General features: G+C 39.5%; 1 protein-coding gene across 1 annotated transcript in view; it reads right to left on the bottom strand.

Moving 5' to 3' along the window:
- Positions 1-4360: 4360 nt before the first annotated feature.
- Positions 4361-21775, bottom strand: part of LOC111659088 (pituitary tumor-transforming gene 1 protein-interacting protein-like) — a 19816-nt gene continuing 2401 nt past the window's right edge. Inside the window, exons 3-6 of the mRNA XM_087175521.1 lie at positions 18564-18694; positions 17090-17155; positions 9784-9830; positions 4361-4845 (exon numbers count right to left, since the gene is read on the bottom strand). Coding sequence (XP_087031647.1) covers positions 4796-4845; positions 9784-9830; positions 17090-17155; positions 18564-18694 — 294 coding nt within the window. The 3' untranslated portion in view covers positions 4361-4795. The remainder of the gene's footprint in view (positions 4846-9783; positions 9831-17089; positions 17156-18563; positions 18695-21775) is intronic.

The raw sequence follows: 21775 nt of genomic DNA, 5'->3' as shown, positions 1-21775 counted from the left end.
GGATAACTGAGACAAATGTACAGCTTCATTAGTTTGAATTGGTCCTTCATTATGATGCATTTGCTAGTGATGCATGCACACACTTTATACAAATACCTCCACTTCACAAGAGAAAATGGCTATGTCTGTGGTGTGGGACATAATATTATCTAAAAGCCAGACCTATGGTGCTAATGTTAAAATACTGAGGTTGAAGTGACTGTGCACAGTGGTGGCAGCAGATGGCAGTGAGGTGACTGGATGTGAAAGGTTTCTAAACACAGGAATGTGTGGAGTGAGCAGAACAAGCTCCTCTGGCACAATAACCTCCCCCTGGAGGCTGTTGGCAGGAGAGAATACAGTAAAAGGAGCAGTACACCACTGAGGAACTTTATGCTCCATTTCGGAATTCTGATATTAAGTACATTGCAGACCTTGTCAGGCCAAAACTTCAACACAGAGCCAGAAGGAGTCACAGTCTATGTGTGGAAGAACAGGTCGACATTGCTCTGTGCTTCTGTGCATCTGGGTCTTTCCACCAAGTTGTTGGTAACAATATAGGAGTGGACAAATCAACTGTGAGTGACGTGGTCAAAGCTGTGTCAATCACTTTGGCCGGCCTGGCCAGTCAGTTTGTTTCATTTCCAAGGGATGACCAGATTGCCCAGACCAAGTGCAAGTTCTTACTTTTGGGGAACATGCCCAATACTATTGGGGTTATCGACTGCACTCTCGTATATACAAGAATGAGAGAGTGACTGGACGTGCAATAAGGAAGGCCATTGTTAGAAATTAGTTTTGCTTGTGACATTGTAATTAATATAAAGTGTCAAAACTTTCAGTAAACTTTTATATTTTTTTCCCTTTTAAAACATTGTCTTGGGTCAGTTAATTATAATATAGTAAGTAAGAGTATAGTTTGGTTAGTCAGTTTATTTAATGTGGTTAGAGTAATTTAAGTTCAGCTCATACAGGTAAACCTTCGGGTAGGAACCTTTAAATCAAAATGAACCCAATTGCCTCATCATTCTAGTCAAAGTAATTTTTACATCTTAGACAGTGTGGAGGGGTGCTACACCTGTAATTGTAAATATTACAATATATTTCTCATATTGATGGCTGGCAGAATCTGGTAAAGTGGACCATACCATTTCTTAGCCTTGATGTTAGCTGAACATCTCTCATCTATCTGCTTCACTCCATCAGTGGCTCTTGCCCTCAAGTCTCTGCTCCCATGCGCCATACACACACTGTGGGTAAATGTAAGTAGCAGTGGCTAACTAGCTAACTAACTTAGCTACTTTCTAACTTTTAACTAACGTTAATGAGCTTATAGTGTACCCTGTCATTTCCAGAGTTAGCTTGTCATTTCATTACCAATATGAAATGTCACATATGATATAATGTTTCACTGGTGCTCAGTCATGAGCAGTGAGAAAATGGAGGATTAGCTGATGTAGAGCTACATTTTGACAAGTTAGTCTTTTACCTTTTTCACTGGCCTGCAATAGCAGGGGCCAGTCAGGTTTAAACCTCATGTTCTGGTTGGGATTAAAAGACATAATTAACACTGTCAGACAGTTATCTTTGATTTTTCTTCATGACTTTAACCAATTTTATGAGTTGTTTGATGATCTTTAACTGGTTTTGGATATTTGGGTCTCAGAGACCACAGCTGTAAAATCAGGATAAATACAATAGATTAACATATGATCTACAGTGTATCTGTGATCGGTGGTGACAGCTCTACTCTTCTAAATCCTAAATAAGTTTATTTGGATTTCTGTTATTTGAGTTTTTACATAATTTGAGACCTCTCTCTCGCTCTAACTGAAGTGTAACTGAACTCAAACACCGGTACACAAATATTTATCTGTGAATCACTGTTACACAAAATTTATATTTGTCCTTGCACAGACCATGTTACATAAAAAATCATGAAATATTTCCTTTTTTTGGTGTAATAACATTTTATATACTGTATCTTGTCTCCTTCATCAGATGTTAAAGTCCAGTTTGTGTCACAGTAAAGAATCACTTCACCACTAGGTCAAAGGGGAAAAAAATAGAGACCAGCTGGGGAGCACAGCAGCTGTGACAACCATCAACATGTTGACATTCCTACCCATGAACACTCAGTGATACTCACTAAATTATTACATCAGCACTCATGGATCAGACCAGACTCATCTTTGAACTCAGCCCTCAGTATGATCTCGAACTACATCTGTAAAGTTTTGTGACTGTATCTCGAACAACTGTGACGCTATCAAACTGACAGAAATCTGCCCACGACATTAATACCTGCCAAAGTCTGTGGTAGTTCCAGCTAGAGTAGGTGTTTTTAGGATGGCATTTTACCACACAAGGTGAAAATACCAGCAGCACTATCACAGTATATACGTTTGAAGAAAAAAGGGCAATTACTTTTATTTTTACACATAAAGCAGTATGCTCAGGAAAAGGAGTTAAGTATCATTTTTGGGTACTTTTACTCAAGTTTATGCTGCTTTATACTCCACCACACTTTTATAGACATCTAATCATCACTGTATAAACCAAGTCAGTTAAACTTCAGGGATAAAAATCTGTCCATTTAGGAAGCAGAAGTGATTGTGAATCAGTTTCACCAGCTTTGGTACAAATGAAAGTGACAACAGGTGCAGTGGAGAGGCAAGAGCAAGACAACCTCCAAAAAGGGAATGGTTTTGCATGTGGTGGCCACAGACAGTTGCTCTCACCTGATTCTTCCTGACTGATTCCTCTATAGTTTTGCGTTTTGCTAGTGTCCTTGTCACTACTGGTAGCATGAGGCGGTACCACATCCATACGTGCAGTTACAAGAAGGTTCGCTTTGTCTCCCAGCACAGTCTCAAGATCATGGAGGAGAAGCCAGGAGACCGGCCGTTACACAAGGAGAGCTGGACAGGGTCGTAGAAGGGCATCAACCCAGCAGCAGGACCGGTACCTGCTCCTTTATGTGAGGAGGAACAGGAGGATCCCTGCCAGAGCCCTGCAACATGACCTCCAGCAGACTACTGGTGTGCATGTTTCTGACCAAACTGTCAGAAACAGACTCCATGAGGTGGCATGAGGGCCTGACGTCCTCTAGTGGGACCTGTGCTCACAGCCCAGCACCCTGCAGCTCGATTGGCATTCGCCTGAAAACACCAGAATTGGCAGGTCCGCCACTGGCACATGTGACAGGAGTGAAAGAGTCTGGTACGCCATGGTGAACATTATGCTGCCTGTAACATCATCCAGCATGACCAGTTTGGCGGTGGGTCAGTGATGGTCTTGGGAGACATATCCTTGGAGGGTCACACAAACCTCCATGTCACAGCCAATGGTACCCTGACTGCTGTTAGTACCGGGATGAAATTGTCAGAGCCACTGTCAGACCTTACACTGGTGCAGTGGGTCCTGAGTTCCTCCTGGTACAGGACAATGCCAAGCCTCATGTGGCCAGAGTGTGTACGCAGCTTCTGGATGATGAAGGCATTGATGCCATTGACTGGGTGGGTAGATGATTTGGTTTCCATTGACTGTTGTTACGTCATTTTGTTCACAACAAATTATACAATGTACATCAGTAAAGATTTTCAACTTGAATAATTTGTTTATCAAGTGCTCCCTTCATTTTTTTAAGCAGTGTATTTCAGAGGCAAATATTGTGGTAGCAAAGCCACACTGCAAAAGCTTTGCATCCAAAATCTAGTAAAAAAGTAAGTACAAAACTGCCTCCTGAAGTGTGAAGTAGCAAAAAATTTAAATATTAAAAACTGAATGCTTAAGTAGAGAATAAGTGACACCCAATATATAGCAATAGTAATTCATAAACACTCACCCAAAGGGCTGCAAACTCCCCCCATGTCCGTCAGTCCAGTGCACCAAATACTATAATGATCTGCTGACTCTACATTGTTTTTATGAGTTAAAAGCAAACAAAATGAACAGGAAGAAGTTACTGAATGTCCATCAAAGTTTCCTGTCAAGAATGATGGATTTATAGAAATGGGACATTTTCAGTGGTTGTAATTAGCTTCATGTTCCATGTAGAACTTGTGTGTCAGAGGCAATAGATATATATGTTAAAATGAATCTTGCTACCTACACTTCTAAACTTCTATAAAAGCCGAGTTCAGATGCTGTACAGGCTGCTGAGTCATCACTGAGACAGGTGAGGCTGTCATGGGAGAGAAGGTTCTGAACTGTGCTGTATGTCCTACTCTGTGTGTCCTCTGGGTCCTGCTGTCATTATGGGCCTGTACAGTGTTTCTGCTGGAGGATGCAGCAATAATATAAAGTTTCTGCAGTGAAACTTTTCAAAGCTCCTCAGAAAGAGCAACAGTTTTATCCATAAATAAACCAAACCCCAGTGTTAAAAGAACAGATTTTTATTCATGTGTCAGAACACGTATGCTGTACAGTCATTACTGTTTATTTCATAAATCAATACAGTATACGAAGTGCAAAAGCTGATATGAAACTACAACATTTAAAAAGAGAGAACTCACATCATGAAATTTCAGAACACAAAATGAATTTGCACAAAGTTTAAAAACAAGCTGCAGCATCCACCTAACACAAAACAGACCAAAACAGTCTGCTCATCAGGTACGACAAAGCAAAAATAATCTTCAATCAGGTTTGTTATTTGAAAAGTGTGAAATGGTGATTGTTCAGTTGAATGATCAGAGACGGCACTCTGTGGTGTTTGTCTTGTTTGTGGTTCAAGTGAGAAAAGGGCAGCATTCCAAGCTAAAAATGAAGGAAGAGCAGCTCAAGACCGTTGGTCAGCTCAAGCACAGCTGCGTCACTCGTTCTCAAACTTGCTGTACGGGTGGTCGGCGTCTCCGATCAGACCTGCACACAGGAAACAGGAGCAAACAGAGTGGAGACACAATGAAAACACAGAAGCTCATAGTGGCTCCATGGATTTCCTCACAAGAGGTGAGGAGTTGGCTACAGAGGTCTGGTAAACTCACATCTCCCCAGATGTGAGCTGATTCAAGTGTATGGTGGCCCTGAGAGCTCAAAGCACTGCAATTTAAGAAAAATGCAAGTAGACAAAACGCAATCACATTCAGAAAATGTCAAATTGACAACACATGTGCTGCAAATACTGATAAGCGCATAGTTCTCTTTCTCTTTCTCTCTCTCTCTCTGCTGAACTCAATGAACTACCTTACGGATTCAGAATCCAAAAAAAGTCTCTGAGGAAAACAGAGAATTTAAGTGTGTGGACAGATTCACTTGGTTTCACCACTACTGCTGTTGGTTTACTGGAAGTAAAGGTACAGGTTAATAAAGGTTGCCGACCCCTGGTCCAGCATGTACAGGGTACGACACTGGGAATAAAAATGCTGATAATTTGTTCCCCCTCATCGGGATAATTTTGACTGATAATGAAATGTAACTGTTTCTCAATGTATAACCAATCCAGTGATGGTCATCAGAGAGCCAGGAGCCAGTTTCACAAAGCACCTTCAGTTTTCTACTTAAATATGACACTTTAGGTTTAATTTCTCATTAGCTGGAGGAGTTACTGAAGTGTTGCATAGTATTTCTTAAAAGGTTTCCTTAGTTAAGGAAAAAAGTTTAAGCCTTTACAGGAGTGAAAGAGATTTTAGTGGTAAAATTCTACTGTTTCCATGGAGACTGTTTGCTGGTATTAACTTGTGATACCAGTTATCACTTTGGGAAGCCGGTAACATTACAAGAGAGCACCACTATCTAACCCCCTGTTTTGATAGAAACTTCATCATGTTGTTCAGCAGATGGTCAGAGAGTTTTAACTCAGTGAGTGACCCGGCATACAGCTGATCTGAGGACATGAAACACCAGACTATACTTGGTCGGGCAGATCTGGAGCATGAAACCGTACAGCAATCATTAACTTGACAATGCAATTTTTGGAGAAATTGGGATGGGATTTTCTGCTTCTGCCCAAGGTGAAGCTAGACTGCGTTGCTGGTTGCTAACAAAATCTGAAGCTGAGCTTCATTGTTAGAAATACCAACAACTAGATGAGTAACATGGGACGAAGTCTGGAATGGCGGCGTAGTGAGGAGCTCCGCATGGCTGGGCACTATACACCCCCTTAATAACACAGTACGATACAAATACCCTATTCATAAGCTTAATATTGATAGGAGCAACTTTTGAACATGCCAAATAAGGAGGCAAGACACACCGCGAGAGGGAAAAAGAAGGACGAGAAAGAGAGCATTATGGCAACAGGACACAGCCCTGCCAAGTGCGATACAGCCGTGGAACTGGCCAGCATCAAAACCGTGCTGCAGGGAATAAGTTGGATATAAGTTGAATTAAAAAGGGCATCGATTCTCTTCAGACCTAACCGTTCAGCAGCTTGGTAGCAGAATTACTGAGGCCGAAACTCGCATCTTCACGCTGGAAGATGAATGCAACATAATCGGTATTAACAACTGAGGAGTCGTATTATGACTGTAGATAGAGAGAAAAAGCTTATCCCTGTTGCTTGCATTCAGGTGTTGCGGCAGTTAAATTGGAAACTTCGAGGGGAGACATCTAGGTTTTATAGTCTGCTTAGAAAAGACCAATCCCCAAACTACGAAGGTGTCAAGAACATTTGGGAAAAAGATCTTGGAACATCCATTCACAGGATGGCTTGGAGCAAGGTGATAAAATCTTGGTTCTCCATAGCCTGGGACATGCAGACACACATTATCTTTTTTTTAAAAATAGTGAATAGGAATTATTGGACCCCATCAAAAATGTCAAGGTTGGGGCTTAGGAATGATGATGCATGTTTTAGATACAACAAAGGCAGGGGCACACTGTCTCATATGCTATATGAATGTGAAATAGTGCATCACTTCACTTATGGTTAAAAATACTCCACTGTTTTAATAACATATTGGAGACAAATCTCAGTGTGAATCCAGCATAATGCATATTGGACATTTTGCCAATGAAAGTTAAATTGTCATCAAAGTTTTAGGTGAAACTGGTCCTGATAACAGGGAGCAGAATAGTGTCAAAGCACTGGAAATCAAAAGAGCGTATCAGTTTTAATGAATGGAGGGATGAACTGGCTGAGATGGCTTCCCAAGAGCAGCTTATACACAGGGCTAATAACAGTCTTGATGTATTTAGGAAGGTATGGGGCCCATATTCGAGTGCAATAAGTAGAGGTGATTGCCAGGATGACTGATGTTCAGGTATCCCAACCCCACTCTTTTTGAATCATATGAGTGTCTATGCTGGATGGACTAACATGAAATGCAGTATGGTGGTCTAATAGCCTGTATCATACACTAAAGAATGTGCATGTTATGTTCTTATTTTATTTTGTCTATTTACTTTTTATTTTATTTCATTTTTTTTGTTACCTTACATCCTATATGTGCACTTTTTTTGTCATTAATGTATATCTGTAAACTGAAAAAAGCAATAAATAGGTTTGATCGCAAAAAAAAAAAAAGAAATGCCAACAAGTAACATTTAAAATGGAGCTTCAACTAACTCTGTCTGTCTGTGCTGAGTCACAATAACTACCTGAATATTAGAATTACCACATCCTGGTTGTATGCCTCCGCCACCAGACTAGTTTCAGATTACATCCCTGTTTATCCAGAATCATATGAAATATAAACCATTTTTTTGGGGGGGCTTTTTTATGCCTTTATTTGATAGTACAGTAGAGAGACAGGAAATGGGGAGGCAGAGAGAGGGGGAATGACATGCAGCAGAGGCCGTCCGATGCGGGACTCGAGCCGGGGCCGACTGCAGCCAGGACTTGGCCTCTACACATGGGGCGCCTGCTTAGACCACTACGCCACACGACGCCCCGAAATATAAACCATTGTAGTCTTGACTTATGGCTAAAAAGTGTATTCTGAGGTCACCATGACCTTGACCTTTGACTACCAAGATCTAATCAGTTTGTCATTGAAATTTTACCAAATTTGAAGAAATTCCCTCAAGGTGTTATGGAGATATTATGTTCACAAGGAGAAAACCGTGTCTTGTGAGGTAACCACGCCATGGAAGTTTGACCTTTGACCCCTAAAATGTAAGCAGTTAATCATTAAGTCCAGGGGAATGTTTGATGCCAAATTTGAAGGGGTTTCCTTGAAGAGTTCCAAAATCATGTTTTGTGAGGTCAACTTTAACTTGACCTTAGTCCGCCAAAAATCACTTTGTATCAAGGTGAACGTTTCACCAAATTTGAAGGCATTACAGAAATATTGAATTCATAAGGACCAAACCACGTTTTGTGAGGTTTTGTGTTTGTGTGAGTCTGGCTGTGTGAGTGTGTGCACGCATGTGTTTGTTCAGTGTGTGTGTGACTGTGTGTGAGTGTCTGTGTGTGTGTCTGGCTGTGTGTTTGTGAGTCTGTGTGCGTGTGTGTGTGTGTGTGTGCGTGTTTGAGTGTGTGTGAGTCTGTCTGTGTGTGTGTTTGTGTGTGAGTCTGGCTGTTAAATGAACAATTTACATCAGCTGTGTGCAGCTGGAAGACAAAGAGCTCATATAAATCTATCTGAGAAATGGGTCAGCAAACCTCTCAAACTACTGCCATTTAATAGAAAACAGTCGATAATATCAGAAAACCTTTCACACCGTCAGCACCACAAGACTCTCTTAAAAACGTTTATGTGGTTTTGGCGTTGCCAGAGTCAAAAACGTGGAAACAAGAGCAAGCTGAAACAAGAGTTTTTTCAGTTTGTCTCAGACAGTCCACTTATGAATTTGTATTGCAGTCTATGGGGCAGTTGGATGGTACTCCCATTACTCAGGGGCTCACATTTCAAATTATGCAAGTCTCCCGCCTTTGGTAGACACATTGTCGGATGACGGCAATTTGTCTAGGTTATCATAAAAAAATTATGTGTGAAGAGGGAAATTTGTGGCAGTGAGGAGTTAATCAGGTAATTTTGAGACCGGTTTAAATGCTTATCCCCACTTTAGTGGTAATGTCATCCACTCTAGCCCTGAACATTACGCGCAATACACACCTATTATAAACGGAAATGCCAAAATGAAAATCTAAAGAAGGAGCACCGGAATCAAAATACAAAAGGAACTTTATTATTTCTGAAGTGGACATACAGCTGCAGGAAGTGAGCCACAAACGAGTTGTTCAATGTTAATGTAGCGTTCATTTACTTTAAAAGACCCTAATATTAGACCATAATATTATATAACTGTAGAGCGAAGAAAACGCAATAACCACTTATTTTGTTCAAACATGTCAGCACTCAAATGTGCATAAGAGTACTCTTGAGTGTGCATAAAGTCTGTTCTTACCTAAGAACAAATCCCAAATAAGAAAACATTGGTGAATGTCAGAATCTTGGTCATGCATAAGTGGGTTTTAAGAAAAAAATTCTTCTTAAGAATGGTTGGTGAATGAGGCCGTGTTGTTTGTTCAGAGACGGACCTTTGTCTGCTGTGTCAATGACTTGTGAAGTCCTGCTTACAGTCAGGAGGGGTCTTACATGTGGCACCAGCATATGATAAATTATTCTCAGATTGATTTAAACAGACAGGAGTTAGTGTAACCAACATGTGACCTGCATTGCTTTGCTAAAGTACCAGCTGTTAACTGTTGAATAATGCATTGCTAGCACAGGGAAGGGCAGACATGAGGAGAACAGAGAGGAGGAGGTGGTTCACATCCAGCACTGTGGTGGACTTCATATACGCAGGTTCATACATATTATGGTGAGAGATGTGTACATAGTCTGTCACGCCATCATTGCAGAGGTTGAATGGAGTACATATGGTGATATAATGTAAACCCAGGTTCATACATACCATACTTCCTGCGGATTTCATCGTGCTTAGCCTTTCTCTCCACCTTCCTGTAAAAAAGAAAAACAGAAGATGAAAGTTATGTTAATTTATTTTTATTTATATTATATATATATTATATTTTATTTATTCATTTAAATACATTTTTTCAATCTTGTCCAAAAAAATTAAGGAAATTAAGCATCTGTTGCCTCTGAGTTCTGCTCCATCACAGGTTACCACTAAGCATAAACAACAGACAGGTGACACATTCATAGGAGAGTTTTGGTGATGTCATCCTGTTTCATTAGTACCATCATGTGGGGAAAATCTATTTTCTAGCACCTTTCTGTTGTTTATCTGCTTACATTTCTTCTGTGGTGCCACCAAGAGCTCAAGAAACATCAATCAAGAGTATTTTGAGTTAGAAACAGAAGATAAATATGAACTTTTATTTGAAAAAAAAAAAAAAATTCTGATGTATAAAACTATGCACACGCAGGATTCCATGCACATTTTCTTTGTTCATCCCAATTACCGTGGAATCGAGCGCACATGCACAAACACCACACTCCACATTCTCTCCACCCCAAATTTAATATGCTAATGAGTATAAATGCCTGGACAACCCCTCTCTTCAGAATCAGGAAAAATGGCAAAATAAGCAGTAAGTCGGCCAAAAAGAGACACTTCAGTCCAGAAATAAAGGTTTCATTCTGCACTTTGTCCTCTGGCATTAACAATAACAGAAAACAAACAAAGTGGGAGTGTGGCAGAGGTTGTTAATGTGGTGGGGTCCTGACATATCTTGCACCAGAATTATTTTTTCTTGAACTTTATGCATGTTCTCTTGATTGAAATGAGTAAAAAATATTTACAGTAATATTTTGTTTATTTCACACACTATTTACATCCAGTATGCACCATTTTCAATAGACACTCAGATGCAATGCAGCAAACAGGCAAAAGACTATGAGACTATACAAATGTATACCCTATGACTTTATTGTGGAGTCTTTACTTATCTCTAGCAGGCCTCTTTATAAACATAAGACTAATCTGTACAATTCTAAGCCTGGTTGGAATGACTCTGTGAAAGAAGTCCATGCTGAGGCTAGAAGAGCTTTTAAAGCATGGGTTGAGTCAGGTAGAAATAAATATGGACTCATCCGGGCAATAGCAAATTTTAAATATGCACTTAAAAAGAATGAGAATACAATAAGATTTGACTCAATTGCAAGAAAGTTGCAAAATAATAGTCTTAATGACTTCTGGAAAGACATTAAGAGTTATGAACAACATCCCTACCATCGAATTTTGATAAGAGTAAGTGTCTCAGATGAAATTTCCCAGTTGTGGCAGAAAAATTATTATGAACTGAACTATATTAAAAGCAATTAATTTAAAGTAGGCAATATAGATGATAAAGAGGAGGTAGCTGTTACTCCACAAGAAGTCCACGATGCAGTCATTAAGTTAAAACATCAAAAGGTATGGATAATATAACTGCTGAACACCTTAAACTTGCATGTTATAGGCTTTATCCCTTGCTTGGAATATGTTTTTCTGGGTTATTAATCCATTGTAACCTACCTGACTAAATTCTATCTGTTATATTTGTGCCTGTGGTTATAGATAACGCTGGTAAATTAAACAGTTCAGAGAACTACAGGCCTGTAGCCCTAGCCAGCATTCTATCTAAAGTGCTGGAGAGAATCCTACTAAATAGGCTGGAACAGTATATCCTGACTACCGACAACCAGTCTGAGTTTAAACATGGAACTCATGTGTGTTTTTGCTTTAAAGGAGATTTTGGATAAATACAAAATGCATAATAACACAATTTTTATGTGTTATTGATGCTTCTATGCAGATGATTTGGTGATTTTCAGTCCATGTAGTGCTGGTCTTCAACAGTTATTGAGGGTATGTTCACAGTATGGTCTAAATTTTGATGTAAAATATAATGCAAACAAGAGTAATATTATGATTGTTAGATGCTGGGATGACAGAAAATTGCTTGTGTGTGTGTGTGCAGTCGATCATTCCTATTACATCAGGGAAAGTGGCTCTGGCAGCTATTTCCCAAATTGCACTGTAATATTATCCTGGTAAACCACATTGTATGGAAACTTTGTATACCTGGATGACATACAAATGATTCTGTCCCATACAGCTGGCATGGTGCCGCTCAAGGATGACTGGCACAGTCCTGACTGCTCTGCTTGTTCTGTCTGAAATGCCCCTTTCGCCACAATGTGGTCAGCACTAAGGGAACAGACAATACCTAACTCATCACCATGTCCCTCTCCAAAGCCGGATCCAACTCAGCACAGTTCCAAGAGGATTGCTGTAGGAAATCTTAAACAGCTGACAAGTCATCATCACTGGCCCAAAAAATCTGCGTGGTCTCTAAATACCATATATTATACTTTTGCCATTCGCTATTTCCTTTAAGTCCAAAGCTGCCATTTTTATTAGGCCATGTATTGCATCGGTTTTGCATATGCTTTTAGATCCACTTAATTAGTTGCATACACGTGGATCCGTTATGGTTTCCAATGGCTTTGATGAGTAATTATTTTAACATGTGGTCCGACAAACTTGTAAATAATTTTCTAACGTTAGTAGTTTCACTGCATTGCCTCCAAGTGTCGCCAAATGACTAAAACCATTAGAAACATGTGTACGCCAGACACGAAAATGGCGTGGAAGAACACAAATTCTCATGTTCATTTCACTCGACACATCCAACCATGAGCGTGAAAGATGTGTGTACACAACGTTTGTACATGAGGCACTGGTCTGGCTGCACTACAGCCAGTTTCTCTGTCTCTCACCCCCTGGCTTTCCCCCCATTAGGTTTTGTTGTATTTGTTTGTCTTTAGGTTAATTTCATTTTTAGTTGTGTAAATCATCTGTAGTCTTCCCTCCTTTGGTCCAGCCTTGAGCTGGGTTGTGACAATAAATTCATATTTATAATTAAGTGCCTAAAACTTTAGTTTGTTTTGAGCTACACAAACAACTCGGATTGAAATCAGCCTAATTTTACTAATTCAAACTAAAACATTTCAAACTAAAACAAAGCAGCTACAATGTGCTCTAGGATGAAAGACAAAATCAAAGTGTCTCACACCCTCTGACACTTTTACAGGAGCACCAACCCGGGAATGAGACGTGACAGAGTTTACACGACTAACTGCTCACTCTTCCTTCACTGTCTGTACTCTGTACGTGCATGTGACATCATCGCTCCTTGCAGTTTTGTGTCCTGTGTCCAAACAGAAACTTGACTGGCAGTGGAAAAGTGGTCAATTGGCTTTTATTAGCGTGTTAACCCGCGTTTAAAAAATGCATTGCCTTCTAATTTTGGTGGAAAAGTACAATTTTAATTACAATTTTTCCATTACAGCTAACAATGTATGAAAAAACACATATTCCTTTTGGATAATTTAAACACTATCAGTTCATGTTTTCATACCTTGCAGACTATGATGCAACATTATAGCTAGAATAACAGCTCTTATGTGGCTGCTATAGCACTCTCAGACCTGACCTGTTACTCCATCATGTCAGCCCCAGCCCTGAGCTCTTTCTGAGGGACAACAAAAGCTCGGGAGGAGGTCCACCCTGCTGCCGGCTTATACACAGCTAACTGACTGACATGTTTAATCGCCCTACCAATAAATATGGCTGCATTCAACAAGTGGGAAGTAAGCCTGGGCGATACTGCCTATATGTAATATGGAACTATTTCTAGGCTATATCACAATAAACAATATATTGTGAAATTTTGTTGCTGTTTTGTGTGATCTAGAGATATGGCATCTTGCTTGGTTTTCACTCGTGATGAGCAGCTTCCAGCAAAAATTAGACAGGGAAACATGGGAAACGTGATGATACCAGCAACATTATATATAACTGACTCGTTTCACTAGCCTACAGTTTCAATCTCTGGACTTTATATGAATATGACACAGACATGACAAAAAAATGTGTGTGATGACACTGTTCAATATTTCGATGACGATGTGTTTTGCAATAAATAAAGGAATATTGAAGTGTGCATGTACAGTTTTGCTGAGCGAAGCTGAATGAAGAACACAGACAAAGGTCACTATCAATAATGTCCTCCCACTGCTGCAGGTATTGTTGTTATGTTGTTATTGTTGTTGTATTTAGGGCTGCACAATTAATCTAAATATCACTGAAATCGCAATATGGCCAAGTGCAGTAAAAGTTAAAATGTGTGACAACATACCATTATAAATGTAATACCTTTACAAACCACATTCTACAGATGTAAGGGAACATGTTTGTTTGGTAAAAGCCCCACCAAAAATCACTTCATCATTTTTATATTTTTTTCCAGTGAAAATGAGATGTTAAAATTGCAATATGATTTTTTCTAAATGTGAGAGTTTCAAAAGGCTTTCCTTCCATACCAAAAACAAACTTCTAACAGAAAACACTTAGTTCTGTGGTGTTTTTAAATGGAAATGGCAGTTTAAAACAGCATTCAAAAAGATAAATGGTTCAATGCCTCATGGGAGTTGGTGATCCCCCCAAACTGTTCTCCTGCCTGGGCTCAGTCAGTGGAGGCCTAGGTCTCTCCTATGATCGGTCCCATCTATTCTCAACTTCCTGTTCACAACACAACCTCGTCTATGTAGGTCATTGCACTTACTGTGACTTTTCTGATTTGATCATGCTCACCACAGAAAACCCTGACTAGATTCTGTGGCACATGAGAGAAAAGCTCATGGAGGCTGGATAATTCAGCTCACAGCCTCTCTCTCAGACACACAGAGAACTGGGACTCTGATGTTCCCAGCACAGCATTTGATAATGATAAACCAGTTACTGACTATGTTTTCTGCATGAATGCCCCGCTTACCAACACATCACCAGGCCATCCTTGGAGGACTGGATGAATGCACTGGGAGAACAGGCACTAGATAGAAAGATGAGGCTGAAACATTTATGGAGTGTTCTGCAGATCTGCTGGCTGATACAACATATACTGCCATACTGGTCACTGACTATCACACTTGTGGCCGACAGTGGCTGATACTACACAGGATGTAGCCCACTCTATTTATGACCACATTTTCAAAGAGCAGCTGCTTAGCCTTGACAATCCAATTGGTGTTTTGGGATGCCAGTAGAGGAAGATTCAGCTCCTCCTCTGGGACATGGACTCGTTGGGGCTGTACACTAACACCAGTTGCTTGAATCCCAAATATACAATGGGCCCTTTTGTTGGGCACTATGGACCATTCTGTTATAGGAAATCCCTTACAGATTGTGCTGAGATCTCTCGAGGCAAAAACATCTAGAGAGAATAGAATTAAATCTTAACATCATTTGTGCCACAAGCTGATATGATGGTCCTGCTAGCTGACTCCATTTATATTACGCTTGTATTACATAGACAAATGTGCTCATTTTAGTTAATAATGGTCATTTAGTTTCAGAGACATTGTAACTAATCACTAAAAGCCTGAATATGAAAATGACCAATTCATTTTAGTATTCACTGATATTAAAGAGGACCTATTATGGCCATTTTAGTGTCCTTCATTTCATTCTTGGTGTCAACTAAAATAGATTTACATGCTTTAATGTTCTGAAAATACATTATTTTTCTTCTTCTGTACATTTTATAGTGTACTTTATTCACCCTCTGTCTGAAACGCTCTGTTACAGCTCAGGTCTCTTCCCAACAACACGTTCTGCATGTCTTGTGTAAACAAATGGTTGTGGCGGCTTCAGTTCCTTCAGTTGCCTTATCGTTTTGTGCAAGAGTCCAATCCTGAACCGGAAGATGACAAACTCAATCCACCTTCACAAGCTGGACTTGAGCAGGAAACCAAGCGTACCCACTGTCGGGCAGCCAGAGGGAGGGAAGACGCAGAAATATGGAGAGTGGTCAGTCTGCAAAGACTTTGGACAACAATAGTGCTTCTGCTGGTAACATTTTTGCATGGCGGCCTGCCACGCCAAAATCTTTGCCGCCAGACCAAGAAAAAAATATAATAATGCGACAACACAGCTCTCTCCTCGCTCTCTTAAAAGCTGGGTTAGCGTAACTCTCTTTCCTTTCAGTAACTACCTTTCAATAGTTGGCCTACTATACTTAGTTAGCTACACACTTTATGGCTGACTAAAGTAACCTGACTACCCTGACTATTGGCACACACTTCACTGCGGCAACACACTGGTAGGCTACTTCTCTCACACCCCAGGAGAGACACACTTCCCACAACAAACCTGCTGGTTAGAGTGAGTCACATTACATACACAGGTTGCTGAGTGAAGCACTGGGGACAGACTGTTGAGAACTTAATTCAGCAACCGCTAAAAAAAAACTTAGTTATAACCGTCACTGAAAAATAACTGCCCTATATTTAAGAAATATGACTCGAGTTAATGTGAAGTTGGTAGAGGATGTCTCCTCGGCTGTGATTCAGCCGTATGCTCAAATACAGGCTATTTGCCTCTTTTTGGCATGCCTTCAGGTTGACAGAGTATTAAACAAAGAAGCAGTGAAAAGAGATGAATTATTCTACAAAGATGGCCTGAACAAAATTACTGGGAGAGGACTGTAGTGATATTTCAAGCAGACATCATCTTCAATTAGTATTAAAGGTCTCTTCAATTGTATTTCTTACTCAGCCTTTTCAAATGAGAAATGAGAAATACTCATTGGGATGTGTGGTCTCTGTGGTATCTCTTATGACCACGGACCACTACTTCAGCCCAAGACAACTGATGGTTAGGTATTAAGCAGGTGGAAAGCTATGGACAAGTGGAGGGTTCCCACAGGTCCAGGTTCCTGTGACCTGGAAGGCTGCACTGAGATGCAATACGTTTGGACTGCCCAGCTACCACGTCCATGACGCTGGACAGAAGGCAGTTTTACTTCTACAGTTTATCAAAACCCTGAGTATAAAGCAACCAGCTAGCATAGCCACCAGGCTAAAAAGTTGCCTGTTGAGTACTATGGCTGTCATGTTAGCAAACAATCAATACACCCACCAAACATGGAGCAATATTTGCATTCATTTGGAGTCATGTTTGTGTAAGTCCAATATTCTCTCTCCTTCTAGCTGTGGTCTGCCCTCAACTCATTACAACCAAATATAAAAAGCACAAAGACCTCTCCTTATAATAATATTAGTTTTACTTAAAGAGTTATTAATTGCGGACAATCATACTGCTATGTGAAGCTGTTATAAATAAATAAACACTTATAATAAGTAGTTAGTTAGTTATAATGCTTACAGCTTCAGCCTGTTTTCACTGAAGCCTGGAGTGAAGCTCTTACCGTTCTTCAGAGCGTTGTTTGATCTCCTCTCTCCTCCTGGCAAATCTCTCCTCATCTCTGTCAGGCCTTAAGATACAAGTGGGCACAAATACAGCGTCAGAATCACTTCTGTTAATGGAGCTCGAGAACAATCATACTCATCTGGATGTGACAAATTACATGCATCTACAAGCTGCCATCTTTGCTTGAAGGATATTCTTTTAAAAAACAGAACCTAGAAGTTCAGTTTTTACAGTGGTTCAAATTCTGCAGTCTCCATGATTCATATTTGATTCATGAATTATCTCTGCAGCTTGAGAAAGCTGTTTACTGTAGTAAACTTTCATTAACATGTCAGGGTTTTTCCTGAATATAGGGGTAAAATAAAATAAATTAATAAACGTCAGCTTTAATACACTTCTAAAAACTCGGTACTCTTGCCTTGACTCCTCTCTCACACTCTGATAATATTAGATAATATTCATCTGTAGGGTTGCCACCTTTTATGTGAAAAAAGGTGGCAACTGGTTTGGTTTTACTTGATATTACATTATTCAAAGCACTTTGAGGACATAACATGAACGAAAATACAGGACGAATTGCGTCCCATATTGATTCAAATCCACAGAGCACCGAGAAAACAAGTACTAGAATCATTTTATTTTCAAATACGTGACGATTCCGTATTATATGGGATGGATGTCAACCCTATTCACCTGTTTGAAGAGCGGCAAAATCAGGTCGCTGTCTCCTTCCGCAGGCAGAAAATCCAGCGCATTCGTATTCTTCGTTTTTAGCAATTTTGGATGGCTCTGAATGGATTATGATACAGCGCCACTACATTGCCATAGTGGCGTACATTCGCAATTGCAGTTACAAATTGCAAATCCACCGAGTACCGAGAAAACAAGTACTAGAATTTTGTTGGGAGGCGAAGGCTGCACAAAATTTTACAGAGTGACCACCTCGCAATTCTCTATGCAGGAAAAACCCTGGTTTCTGCAGAGTTCAGTAAGTTGAATAAAAAGTATTTGTTTACCACATAGTTGCAACTTAATACCTGTTTCACAGTCAAAGTATTAATGACGTCAAAGAAAACCAGTGGGGAAATGAGGGCAAGAACTACTCAGTGCATAAATTTATTGACATATTTGATTTTTGTCAGTGCCTTCGGCACAATGTAATATATGATATTGTAATTAATATATCATCAAATATAAAATGGATCTGAACATGTAGCAAGAAATGGATGGATGGATGGATGGATGGATGGATGGATGGACCGACATCATTTTCGTTCATACAGTATATGTGGTCTGGGTGCTGGAGGATTTTCCAGCCAGTTTTTGCTTAAAAATCCCATTTAAAAACATTTAATAAAAACATGTTTTAGCTTTGTAAATGAAATGTAACACTTTTAATTTAAGTTAGTTAACAAAAATCAGAGCTTGCAAGACTTGCACCAAAACACAGCTGGGTTATAATGTAAACTTACCCTGGCTGACGCTTCTTGCAGCAACAGCAGCAGCAGCACACAACAATGCTGATGAGGATAGTTCCACCTAGCACAGCCAGGGCAATGATCAAGGCTTCAAAATTCACTGAATAACACAAGAAAACAAATAATTAACATTCACAGTTTATAATAATAGTATTTATTCTGCAGCACCTGAAACTTTGGGGTTCTCTTTCACTTGACTGACTTTATATATTTAACTTGTTTGGCAATGGAGCCACCTGCTGACTTCTCCGTGACACTGCAGGTCATCACATTGTAATGATGAAACGACACAGTATACTTTCAGTTTCAGAGAAACATAACTAAGACATCTCACAATACTTGAAGCCAGAAATCCTCCAGCAGCAGTGAACTTAATGCTTATTATCAGTTCTGATTGGTGACATATTGATCTCTTTGTGAAGTCAGTGATTAAACACTTGATCTAGCAGCAGCAATCAGGTCAACACAGTGAAACAAAGAATACATATTAGTTCCCCGATTCTGTAAATCATTGTGGAGCTTCATTATTGTGGTAACACAATATAAACAGCTGTATTTTCTTCTCAGCACATGGAAAAGTAGATGCTTATTTCTTTTCTGGTTACTTCTTGTGCATTTTATTTAAAGACGGTTCTGTCACTTGGATCATTCTTACAAGTACATTTATTCCCCTTCTGAATAGTTCACTAGCTAGGAAGCCAGGATGAGGTTTGGGGTCAGTTTGTCAACCTACAATTCCCACTGTGGCCTTAATGACTTCTCCACAACTTTCCATGACTGGGTTGGAGCACATTCAATTAATGAAAACATTTGTTCCTTGTATCTGTTATTCTCATTCTTATATTCTTATATCCACCACTCATACTGTAGGATTAAAACTATTTAATGCATCAGTGTGTGAGACAATGCGGAAAATTTCATCGTCTTATTTCTAATACATCAATCTTTCTGCGTTAAATACCCGAACTTACCCAATGAATGTATTACACCACCTAACTGAATCTGTCAAAAAAAGACGTTTATTAGTTAATACGAAATTAAAGTAATGTTTAAAAGGTTTATGGAATTACACCTTCTACCACAGAGCACAACCACTAGTAACCAAGTAATTAGTCATTTGAGTTGAATAGAATGAATCTTCCATTTGTTTTTTGTGGCAACTGGCAACACCTCTTCATCTTACTGCTGCTAATGTGGATTAACAACATAATCAGACTAGTTTCTTCACAGTTTGATCTGCTATTCTTTTTATTTGTGTATTTTTCTGTCTGACAGGAAGTATGTGGTTCAGAGAGGTAACAGGTTATTCAGTGTCATGCTCTTAAACATTGGAGGCTCCTGAGCTATCAGTCTCACTATGCCTGCATGATATGCGCAAAATGTGTGATGTGCGATGACACGGTTCTAGGGCTGTCCCAAACGATTATTTTTTTTAAACGATTAATCTAGCGATTATTTTTTCAATTATTCGACTAATCTAACGATTATTTTGTTTATTAACCTCACAGTAATTTTATTGCAATTATTTTCCAGTTAGTCATTTAATATAACAATTTGCCCCGTCCAACATCTTGACTCGCTGCACCATGGTGTTTCCTCTTTATGTGCTCGTGCATGACTGAAGTGCTAGAGTGATATGCCAGATGCACTTTGCAGAGTCTGCAGACTACCGCACTGTCGGTGTCAAGATTAAAGTATTCCCAAACTTTGGAGGACCGTGTTCGAGCCTTTTTTGCCGCGTGTTGCTCCGTCGTACCGCTGGTAGACGCCGCCGTGTTGTTCAAATAGATTACACAGATACAAATCATTCACGTAGTCAAAGACTTCAATTACGACTTTAATTAATTCTAAAAGTTCTATTCATTTCACTGTTTTAAATGTTATGCTAATTAGCTCCCTGACCAAGGCCCTTCTCCCCCGATTGCTCAGTTTGGCTGGATGGCCAGCTCTAGGAAGAGTCCTGGTGGTTCCAAACTTCTTCCATTTACAAATGATGAAGACCACTTTGCTCTTCGGGACCTTCAATGCTGCAGACATTTTTTTGTACCCTTCCCCAGATCTGCGCCTCGATACAATCCTGTCTCAGAGGTCTACAGACAATTCCTTTGACTTCATGGCTTGGTTTCTGCTCTGACATGCACTTTTAACAGTGGGACCTTATACAGGTGTGTGCCTTTCCAAATCAAGTCCAATCAATTGAATTTACTACAGGTAGACTCCAATCAAGTTGTAGAAACATCTCAAGGATGATCAGTGGAAACAGGATGCACCTGCATACTGAAATTAACAGCCATATTTTTCCTGAATTAAATTGTATAAAGTTAAATACTAGTTTAATAGCTGAATGTCTTATGGACATTTTAAAGTTTGAATGAAGTCTGTAGCTGAAAGTATGCTGAAGTAATTTAAGGTCAAAGAGGCTGTAGCTTTCAAGGATTTGAGCATTCTCTCCATTCATTTGAATGGCAAAAAAATTGTAGAAAAGGTTTTTGACAGTTGAATGGTTTTTGTACAAATTTGTATGAAAGAGTAGTTTGAGACCGTAGAAAGGCAGAAGAAGTAAGAATAATAATATGATTAAAATATAAAGATTTGAAGAACAATAGTGTGAATGCTACAGCACTAATAAATATGCAGAATAATAATATATATCTTCAATGCTATTGCATTGCAGGTACATAATAAGTATGCAGAATAATATATGCCTGCAATGCAGTAGCAATGGGGTTAGAAACCTAATGAAATCCAAAAAAGAAAGAAAAAATACAACAGTAGCTGTAAATGGGAGAGGTGGAATTTACCATCCAGCTTTTGAAAGAGTAGATGATTAGATCTCAGAGAATCTGGTTATCTACCTATATAAGTACTCCAGTGTGGGAGTGGGTTCTGCAATTGTGGAAATGTGAACAAGTGTGAACCTCAGTTCCTCTGTCTACCATTTGTTTGATCTATCCATCTCTATAGTTGACTGTGTTATGGAAGAGTATTAACAAATGTGAAAATTATTTAATCCTGATGAGACTTGGGGTTCGGATTTGAATTTTGAACAAACAAAGCAAACTACTTTTGTAGAGGTTAACTGGTGAGGAAGTGACTGTGATTATCACAAGCATTTCATTCAGTATCATTGCTGTTCACTCATGCATCAAGTAGTTTAAGATGAATTGTGCTATTAAATTAGCACCAAGCTGTTAAGTTATATGGAC

Source organism: Seriola lalandi, unplaced genomic scaffold, assembly GCF_002814215.2.
Source record: "Seriola lalandi dorsalis isolate HSWRI2012SDOR001 ecotype SW California unplaced genomic scaffold, Sedor1 jcf7180002054473, whole genome shotgun sequence".
NCBI lineage: Eukaryota > Metazoa > Chordata > Actinopteri > Carangiformes > Carangidae > Seriola > Seriola lalandi.
Note: the sequence above shows the minus strand (reverse complement) of the source record. Positions and strands in the feature narration are given on the sequence as shown.